This window comes from Gadus morhua, chromosome 21, assembly GCF_902167405.1.
Source record: "Gadus morhua chromosome 21, gadMor3.0, whole genome shotgun sequence".
In the NCBI taxonomy this organism is placed as follows: Eukaryota; Metazoa; Chordata; class Actinopteri; order Gadiformes; family Gadidae; genus Gadus; species Gadus morhua.
In genome coordinates this window covers 3664806-3674805 of record NC_044068.1, presented here as the reverse complement: position 1 = coordinate 3674805, position 10000 = coordinate 3664806, and the positions used below count along the sequence as shown (strand labels likewise).

General features: G+C 47.4%; 2 protein-coding genes across 2 annotated transcripts in view; one reads left to right on the top strand and one right to left on the bottom strand.

The window, feature by feature from the left end:
• The window catches only part of LOC115534407 (tyrosine-protein phosphatase non-receptor type 14), a gene marked incomplete in the record, with an annotated part of 36713 nt that extends 32254 nt beyond the window's left edge, over positions 1–4459 (top strand). Inside the window, 2 exon segments of the mRNA XM_030345388.1 lie at positions 1537–1700; positions 2349–4459. Of these exon segments, the coding sequence (XP_030201248.1) occupies positions 1537–1700; positions 2349–2477 (293 nt within the window).
• The window catches only part of LOC115534408 (N-lysine methyltransferase SMYD2-A), an 11943-nt gene continuing 4797 nt past the window's right edge, over positions 2855–10000 (bottom strand). Inside the window, exons 6-12 of the mRNA XM_030345389.1 lie at positions 9995–10000; positions 8781–8883; positions 7821–7931; positions 6739–6859; positions 5984–6158; positions 5299–5407; positions 2855–5065 (exon numbers count right to left, since the gene is read on the bottom strand). The exon at positions 9995–10000 is cut by the window's right edge and continues 62 nt beyond it. Of these exons, the coding sequence (XP_030201249.1) occupies positions 4991–5065; positions 5299–5407; positions 5984–6158; positions 6739–6859; positions 7821–7931; positions 8781–8883; positions 9995–10000 (700 nt within the window). The 3' untranslated portion in view covers positions 2855–4990. The remainder of the gene's footprint in view (positions 5066–5298; positions 5408–5983; positions 6159–6738; positions 6860–7820; positions 7932–8780; positions 8884–9994) is intronic.

Below are 10000 nucleotides of genomic sequence, written 5' to 3'. Positions count from 1 at the left end.
CCGTAGTCACTCAAACACAGACCCACATCCAGACCGTAGTCACTCAAACACAGACCCACATCCAGACTGTAGTCACTCAAACACAGACCCACATCGAGACCGTAGTCACTCAAACACAGACCCAGACCGTAGTCACTCAAACACAGACCCAGACCGTAGTCACTCAAACACTAGTCTGGCTGAACGGAAGTGGACAGCGTCTATTGCTTAGCGGCCGATTTGGCCGCGACTCCTCCCCTTCCGGTTGCTGGCGTTACCAAGTTTTCGAAATTGTTTGTGGAACTAGACATCAAATCTTGTTTAATTTTAATATAATGTAATTACTGATTACTGACTATCTGATTTCATTACAATGGTAGGACCACAACATAGCCTATTTTGACATTACCTTGGAAAAGCCCAGACTCTCCCCGGGGATTCTCCCCGGGGACGATGCGTTTGCGGTCACGACTATCGGCGGTTGGTGTGGATTTGGCGCATCGTTTCACTCTGACGGCGGCATGAGCGTTTGACATGGATTAACCAATGAACCGATCCGTTCCACTTCACAATAGCTCCTACGGTATTTCTTTAGTAGTGTTCTACAAGAACCACATATAAATGTTAAAACGTCGTTCGTTTTTATAGGTCCCGTGAGCTCAAGGGCCAAAGTGTATGGTGGCTTGAAATCATCGTGACAAAGAATCAAACGATGTTTGTTCTTTTTATCTATAAAATTATCTCCACATAGGCGACATACATCGTTAATGGTTTTTTGTGGCGTTTGGGATTGAGCCATTTCTGACAGCCTCTGAACGTCAAGAAGTTCCGTCAAAATAATTTCCCCCCCGGCACTATTTTGCATGGACACCGCTGCTGCTTCCCGGGCTTAGCCCCGCCCTAGACGATTGTGATTGGTTTAAAGAAATAAAACAGGCCCGCCCAGTTTCCCAACGGATAGACGGCTCGAGGTAGCGTGGCTCCAGACCATTCTACTTGCTGTAGTTTGGTCTGGCTTTGCGAGACTACTCAAACACAGACCCAGACCGTAGTCACTCAAACACAGACCCAGACCGTAGTCACTCAAACACAGACCCAGACCGTAGTCACTCAAACACAGATCCAGACCGTAGTCACTCAAACACACATCCAGACTGTAGTCACTCAAACACAGACCCACACCCAGAACGGAGTCACTGGAACACCTGACCATAATCCCAAACCTTCTTCACTCAAATCCAGCCAATAATAAGTCAAATCCCGACGAGAATCACTGAAATCCAGACCATAATAAGTCAAATCCAGACCATAATAAGCCAAATCCCAACCATTAAAACTCTAATCCAAACTGTAATAAGTCAAATCCAGACCATAATAAGTCATATCCAGACTGTAATAAATCAAATCCAGAGCATAATAAATTAAATCTAGACCATTATAAGTCAAGTCCAGACCATTATAACATCTAAACTTCAACCATGTTCCTCACTGCCCCCCCCCCCCCCCCCCTCACCTGTCCCCCCCCCCCCCCTCTCACCTGTCCGTCCCCCCCCCCAGCCTACCTGGAGGAGATCCAGTCGGTGCGACGCCACACCAACTCCATGCTGGACACCTCCAAGAGCCTGAACCCCCCGGTGGTCGTGCACTGCAGCGCGGGCGTGGGCCGCAGCGGCGTGGTCATCCTCACCGAGCTCATGATCAGCTGCCTGGAGCACAACCAGGTGACCCCGCCTTCCCCTGCTCCTTAGGGGCGGAGCCTGTGGACTGGTGACCGCAAGGCTGCCAGTTTGAGGAGACCCTTATATTATAATGAGACTAAAATACATCCCTCTAACTGTGGCCCGCCCCTCTTCTCTCTGGCTCCCCCTCCCCCCCTCTCTCGCTCTCCCTCCCTCCCTTTCTCTCTCCCCACACCCCTGTCTCTCTCTCTCCCCCTCCTCTCTCTCTCCCCCCTCCCTCTCTCTCCCCCTCCGCCCCTCCCTTTCTATCCCCCTCCCTCCCTCTCTCGCTCTCCCTCTCCCCCCCCTCCCTCTCCCCCCCTCTCGCTCTCTCTCTCCCCCCCTCCCTCTCTCTCCCCCTCCGCCCCCCCTCTCTCTCTCCCCCTCCCTCCCCCCCCCTCTCTCGCTCTCTCTCTCCCCTCTCTCTCCCCCCCTCCCTCTCTCTCTCTCCCCCCCTCCCTCTCTCTCTCCCCCTCTCCCTCTCTCTCCCCCCCTCTCCTCTCTCTCTCCCCCCCTCTCTCTCTCTCCCCCCCTCTCTCTCTCTCCCCCTCTCCTCTCTCTCCCTCTCCCCCCCTCCCTCTCTCTCTCTCTCCCCCTCTCCTCTCCCTCTCTCTCACCCCGCCCCTCTCTCCCCCTCCCTCTCCCCCCCAGGGTGTGGAGGTCCCCACCATGCTGTCTGGCCTCCGGCAGCAGAGGATGCTGATGGTCCAGACCATCGCCCAGTACCAGTTTGTCTACCAGGTGCTCATCCAGTTCCTCAAGAACTCCCGCCTCATCTGAACCAACGAACCCGTGATGTCATGTGTGACCGTCGACCCTTACCAGAAAAAACTCCTTTTCGGTTTGGGTTTATTTAATATCGGTTATATTTAGATTGACGGACACGTTCAAATGTTGGGCATTAACGTTGGGCAGGTTAAGAAGGAGAGGCTCTGCGTTGGTCTGTCTAGATAACAGGGCTCTACCTGTGTGGTGCTGTACACGTCTGTGATTCTCCTTCCTTCGCTCTAATGTTAGGCGTGCTGGTGTAGTACCCTCCCCCGCCAACAGGAGGAGCCTGCGGGTCGTTGAAAGAGAGTAGAGAAACACCGCAAGGCAGAGAGACGTTAAACAAAAATTAAGGTTTAACGACGTTATAGTAATTGCATTCCAGGAAATACAATTGATGACATAATTTATTTAGTACAATATGATTTTTAGGAACAAAGTCCCCCGTTTCAGATATAACAAATCATGTGTCAAGTTACATAATCCACGATGAGCTGTAACTACACACAGATGGTTAAACAAATTATGGAATCAATTAGGTATCAATATTTAACAGGTTATTGGTTCAAGTCTCAACATTTCATGACGTTTCAATTCTACCGTTATTTATTATCTTTCGAAGCATCATTTCAAGAATAATTTCATAATTTCACCTTAACCGATGCTATAACTTTTTAGTCTTGCTTGCGCACCGTTTTAATTTGAATAGTGTGTCTTTTTAATATTAATAACTCTTAATTTACATCAGACTTACTGTATTCTCATTAAGAATTTGTTAGCTAAATGTGTACAATACAATTCCCTCACACATACACACACACAAACGTAACAACATACCACACATCCATGTTATTTATCTAACTTAAAAGAAAAGAACTTATGAACTTATCTTAAACCTCTTTGTTCATCGAGTTCAACATTAGCAAAGTCAACAACATTAAGTAACAATGGTAGATGTTGTTGTAGTTTGGTCTATGGAGAGCCAGATCGCCATGGAGACAACGTTGCTCCGATGACAAAGAAACGGCTCCAAAATGGAGGGGACGGTTTCTTTGTCTGTTTAACACTGTTTGTGCCTTATTGACATTTCTAAAACAAAAGAGAGGGAGTCACTTACTGGTATTCCTTGTAGCTTAGTTGTAAAAACGACCAATGTTAGTACTAAAACCCCCAGTGTTTGACACACTATGCGTTCAGTTCTGTAGACAAAATCATAACATTTCACCATGGACTCTATGGTTTTTCAGTTACTTGACCTGGCTTCTAACCATTGCCTCCTTTCTGATGAAGTCTATGGTAGAAAGCCAGGGAATTGTATTCATTTAGGTCATCAAGGCGGCCATTTGTATTTTTGCTACCAACACCAGCGTTGTGTCAGAAAAAGGGGGCCATTTCCTAGAGCGACTGATTGGTTCAAAGCCACAAAGTATAGCGTAACCACGTGCCGAAATCTGTATACAAAATAGCCACACTCAGTAGCAGTTCATTATGTACGACTGGCTCTATTAACCGGTTGTATTCTTTTCAAACGTAATGCAAAGCCAGCCATGTCCAAAGTATCTCTGTACATAATGGACGTGAAAAAAAAAGATTTCTACGAATGTCTTTTTATTACTTTTGTTATTATTTTTCGACTTGGTACCCCTAAGCTACCGTAAGATAATAATATACTATGCATGCTTTTTTTTATATTCCCTGTATATAAAGTATCCTTCATCAGATCAGTACCGGCTTCAAGCTTCACGGCTGAACTCTTTGCGACAATATTTCTCACCCACTGCATTCCACTTGTTTTGTTTATTTTCACACAATATTTTGGCAAAATATCTGGACGGCTTTCAAAAATGGTATTGTGTAAATATGTTTTGTATATGCTTTTTTTTATTGCATTATTGCATATTGTATATGTCTTTTCTCCCTTTCCCCCCCCTTCCAATCATGTACAAGCTTTCAAACTTGCCCATAATACAATAAAGCCTTATTTTCTCTAAGTATGTGACTTCAGAATAACGTCTTATGTTACAAATGTGAGCCTGTGTTGGCACCTGCCGGTGAGGCGTGAGGATTAGTACAGATCTGAACACGAACAGACGCATGGTAGTTGCAAAAAGGTGTTAATGCAGAGTCTCACCGTGCCAGGGTCACAGTCCCTGGTGCGTGATAGGCCACCTGGTTACAAAGCCGCTACGCCTCATTGGTCGAGAGGGATTGCGCTGCACCGTTTCCCGCCCACACGTGTAAACAGTTTGAGATTGAAGCCATGAGTACAAACTCACTGACCAATCACATGCCAAGAAAAACAAATATCTAGAAAAAACGTTTCTTCCACCTACGGAAAATATATATACCTAAATTCTGAATACGTACAAAGTTATTGGGTACTGTGCATTTTTATATTGTCCGTAGAAAATGTAAGGTTTTAACTTTTTACAACAACATTGCAGAAGAAGAGAATAGGCCTTTAGTTCTGGGAAGCGTCCATTTGCTTTTTTCAGTCCATAGCGTGACTTTTCTCCTACTTCTTGTTATTTTATCTCTTTACGCAACTCTGCCATGTACTGGTGATCCTTGCCGTGGGCAACCTCCATGATCGCCATCGCCTAGATACACACACACACACACACACACACACACAGACGCACACACACACACAGACGCACATGCATACACACACACAAACACACAAATAAAATAAAACCCATATTATTACAATGTATTCCACTTCCCACTCATCCCAATTGACTGCTGATTCAACACATGAAATGGATCTATGTCCCTCAATAAACCAAATCAGAGTCCAAACGTGCCCCATGCGTTCCGAGCAGCCCGGTACCTTCTTGAGGGCATTGAGGCCGCGGGAGCGTTTCTCCAGGCCCATGTAAAGCCGGCCCAGCTTCAGGTACATGGAGGACACGTTGAGGGAGTAGGCCGGGTACAGCACACTGCATTAGGAGACAGGACACACCACCGCCACCGCCACCACCACCACGTCAGCTGGACTCACCGGGGGAGGACACAGGCGTCCAGCACAGAGTCGACTAACGATGGACCATTTACATTTATATCAAGGTCGTTTAGCAGACGCTTTTATCCAAAGCGACTTAAAATAAGCACATTGGTCGATATACAATATATCGCTGTCGGTACAGTAAGATGTTCATAGAACCAAGTCCCAAGCACTAACAATCACTAGGTTGACCCATTCCTTGTGTAAAAGAAAGGTAGCTAGGACCACATGAACCACAATAACTCTGTTTGCTAAGGGGACCAGACAGTATTAGAAGGCTATTGTACATATTCTAATATAAAATGTACCAATGTGATTCTCCTAATTCTCTTCGTATTTATACATCTCTTCCGTAGCAAAAATAACACTGGCCGTCGAGTTACATCTTAAGTGCAATCCTAGTCGGATGACCTCCATGTTGATAAATTGTGCAGGACAGAAGACGAGTGAGGAGATACTGCCTTCACCACCACGGTGGGCCACCAGTCTGTCTAACCCGAGGCGTCCTGACCTGTAGGGCTTCAGGATCTTCTCCCCGTAGTGGATGGCTCCGTCCCAGTCGCCCAGATACAGACACACGCCCATGGCCTGGTACATCATGTGGAGCATGTAGACGTTGGCGTCGTCGAACACCGTGCCCATCTCGTCTAGGCTCTGCACGCACATCTCCAGCAGCTCGCTAGGGGGTGCCAGAGAGTCAAGGCCGCATACACAGGTTTGGGTGTTGGACAGCTGTGGACGTTTTTGGGAGGCCTTATCTTACCAGCTAGACCCACTTGAACAAAGAGTTACAGTACAGAGATTGAGCTGCAGCAGGGGGCTGCTGTTGTGCTGAGGGTGGTTTCAAGAAGGTTAATGTGTTTTGTTTGTTCAGGCTTAATGTTAATGTTCAATTGTCACTCATGCGATCAAACTGTTATTCTGGAGACTGACATCGTGTGCCGGTTGAATACTAATCAACAGCACTTCATTGAACCTTATGGAGGAAAGAAGCTAGGGAGGTATGGTAAAGCAGACCTCAGCAAAATGTATAAATTCAGCGGAACGGATATGACATTATGTTTCTGAAGACCAAGACCCAGTTCTGAAATGTGTGTCAGCTACGTCAAAGTGTGTTTCAGTATTTAGTCACATCCACAGCTCTGTAGTCCCCATATTAAATAAGTATTAACATTCAATGCGGGAAGAACAGAATGTCTTTCAGGTTGATAAAGGGCCAACTCCACTGCACAACACAAAAGCCACTCTTGCTGGACAGAAGGATATTCTTCTCGCTCTTGATGGCCCTGAACTCGCCCATCTTCTTGCGGGCATAGCGCACCATACCGCTGACCACCTCCGGCTCGTAGGGATCGCTGCGCTTTCGCACCTTCAGCTTGGCCTTGTCCTGGGAGACGAAACACAAGGGTGGTGTGGCGGTACCTATGGTCTGTGTATCTATGGTCCGTGTGTCTATGGTCCGTGTGTCTATGGCCTGTGTTTCTGTGGTCTGTGGATCTATGGTCTGTGTATCTATGGTCTGTGTATCTATGGTCTGTGTATCTATGGTCTTTGTATCTATGGTCTGTGTTTCTATGGCCTGTGTGTCTATGGTCTGTGAGTCTATGGTGTGTGTATCTATGGTCTGTGTATCTATGGTGTGTGTATCTATGGTGTGTGTATCTATGGTCTGTGTATCTATGGTCTGTGTATCTATGGTCTTTGTATCTATGGTCTGTTTCTATGGCCTGTGTATCTATGGTCTGTGAGTCTATGGTCTGCGTGTCTATGGTCTGCGTGTCTATGGTCTGTGGATCTATGGTCTGTGTATCTATGGTCTGTGTATCTATGGTCTTTGTATCTATGGTCTGTGTTTCTATGGCCTGTGTGTCTATGGCCTGTGAGTCTATGGTCTGTGTATCTATGGTCTTTGTATCTATGGTCTGTGTATCTATGGTCTGTGTATCTATGGTCTGTGTATCTATGGTGTTTGTATCTATGGTTTGTGTATCTATGGTCTGTGTATCTATGGTCTGTGTATCTATGGTCTGTGTATCTATGGTCTTTGTATCTATGGTCTGTGTTTCTATGGTCTGTGTATCTATGGTCTGTGTATCTATGGTCTGTGAGTCTATGGTCTGCATGTCTATGGTCTGCGTTTCTATGGTCCGTGTATCTAAGTTGGTTGATAGTCTGTGGATCTATGGTCTGTGGAGCTATGGCCTGTGTATCTAAGTCCTATGGTCTGTGTCTACGTTTTGTGGATCTATGTTCTGTATATATGGTGTGTGTATCTATGTTGGGCGGTGGTCTGTGTATCTATGGTGTGTGTATCTATGGTGTGTGTCTCTTCGTCGGGCGGTTCTTACTTTGGACTGGGTTTTGCACTCCTGACAGTCACAGGTGAAGTAGTAAGAATCCCTCAGCCTGCTGTTGCGGTCGTCTGTCGGGTACAGGATGTCTATGTAGCTGATCATCACCTGGTGGCACGCACACACACACACACACACACACACACACACACACACACACACACACACACACACACACACACACACACACACACACACCAACACCAACACACACACACACACACACACACACACACAGTTGGTTTAGTTATGGGTGCTCCTCTCTAGCACAGATGCCTTTAAATAACCCAGTCTACCATTCAGCTGTTTTGTTTTTAACCCCATTACCACCACCGCCTTCCCCCCACTACCAATCAGTCAACACACACACAGACACACACACACACACACACACACACACACACACACACACACACACACACATACACACACACACACACACACACACACATACACACACTGACACGGATCTATACTATACACGCACAGTATTGAAACCCTAACCGACCGAACCATCTATGTCGCTATGGATCCATAAGAATGACTTAACATTGCCACAGGGGGTCTGAATTGAGTGTCACAGATCTTTACTTTTAAGAACACCAGAGGAATGTTCTTCTGGCTCCTGGGAGACCGAGATAAAGAGTTTCTATTTGTGGACGAGTCGAACAACTCATGTAGTTGTTCGACCCGAACCCTTCTCCGACACGCACCCTTCCTCCCCGATGGTCAATCCCCCCCACCAGCCCCCCGGCAGCTGGGCCCACTCACCCTCCCCCACCTCCCCCCTCCCTCACCCGTCCTTTACCCCTTTCTTCCCTCACCCCTCCCTCACCTCACCTCTCCTCTCCCCTCCCCTCCCTCTCTCCCCCCTCCCTCTTCCCTCCCCTCCCTTCCTCCCTCACCCCTCCCCTCCCTCACCCCCACCCCCTCCCTCACCCCTCCCTCCCCCCTCACCTCGTCCATCTTCTTCATGGGCGTGACGGCCCGCACCTCGGCCGTCGTCCCCTTGAACGTGACGATGACGCTGGGCTGGCAGCTGTGGTTGATGAGCGCCACACTGCGGAACACAGGGACGCACACGCGCGCACGCACACACACACACACACACGCACACGCACACACACACACACACACGCACGCACACACACACACACACACACACACACGCACACGCACACACACACACACAAAGACACACACACACACACGTTGTTCACTGTTTCCACGAGCGCTTCTATCATAAGGTTCGCTGGTAACCGGAAGGTTGCTAGTTCGATTCCTGGCTCCTCCTAGCGGAGTGCCGAGGTGTCCCTGAGCAAGACGCCTCGCCCTTACTGCTCCTTGCGAGCTGGCTGTCGCCCTGCGTGGTTGACACCGCCGTCGGTGTGTGCATTAATGGTTGCAAGTCGCTTTGTATAAAAGCGGCTGCTAAATGCCCTCAGTGTAAATGTAAATAATCCACTTAAAGGGATATCGAGAACGCTGCAGGGCGGGGTCAGGGTTGCTGGTTCAAACCCAGCGCTCTTATGTCTGGGAGTCAAACACCAGCCACTACCTGCCTCTGCCCTAAACAAGCTATTCTTAACATACCTTTACATGCTTACCACCTCCTCGTTGCACTGGTTCACGTTAAAGGGACAATATTCAAAGTGCTGTTCCAACACGTTCTGTCATAAAGATGCTAACAGTGGCGCTACGGGAGGCTAGTGAGTTGATCTGACCCTGCATTATAGCAAACAAGGCTCAGGTGACAATCTTATGACTAGCCTCGCTTTTTGAGTGGGGGGTTGGGGTTTGGAGAAAGTCGGGAGAGGGAGGGGGGAGGAAGGGAGGGTTGTTTTTAAATGTCGACTGGTCAGGTTGGTCACCATCTAGGTTGTACAAAGCCTGGGTGAAAAGAGCTGAGCTGGCAAACTGAACCACATGAAGCCATGTTTACACATCAACACTGTTGTAACTGCCTTGGTAGAATGGATATCTTATGTTTACCCTAATCTGTATTCAATTACATCAAAACATTTCTGTTTAGATTTTACATACTGTTTGTGAGGTTTTAAAATGTTGTTTAAAATCTTAAAGTGCCTTTAAGTCACTGGAAGAGTGCTATGCGAACATAATATCTGTAGTAAATGTATTGTGTTTATGAGAAATTGGTTGTGTGTACTTACTCTGGA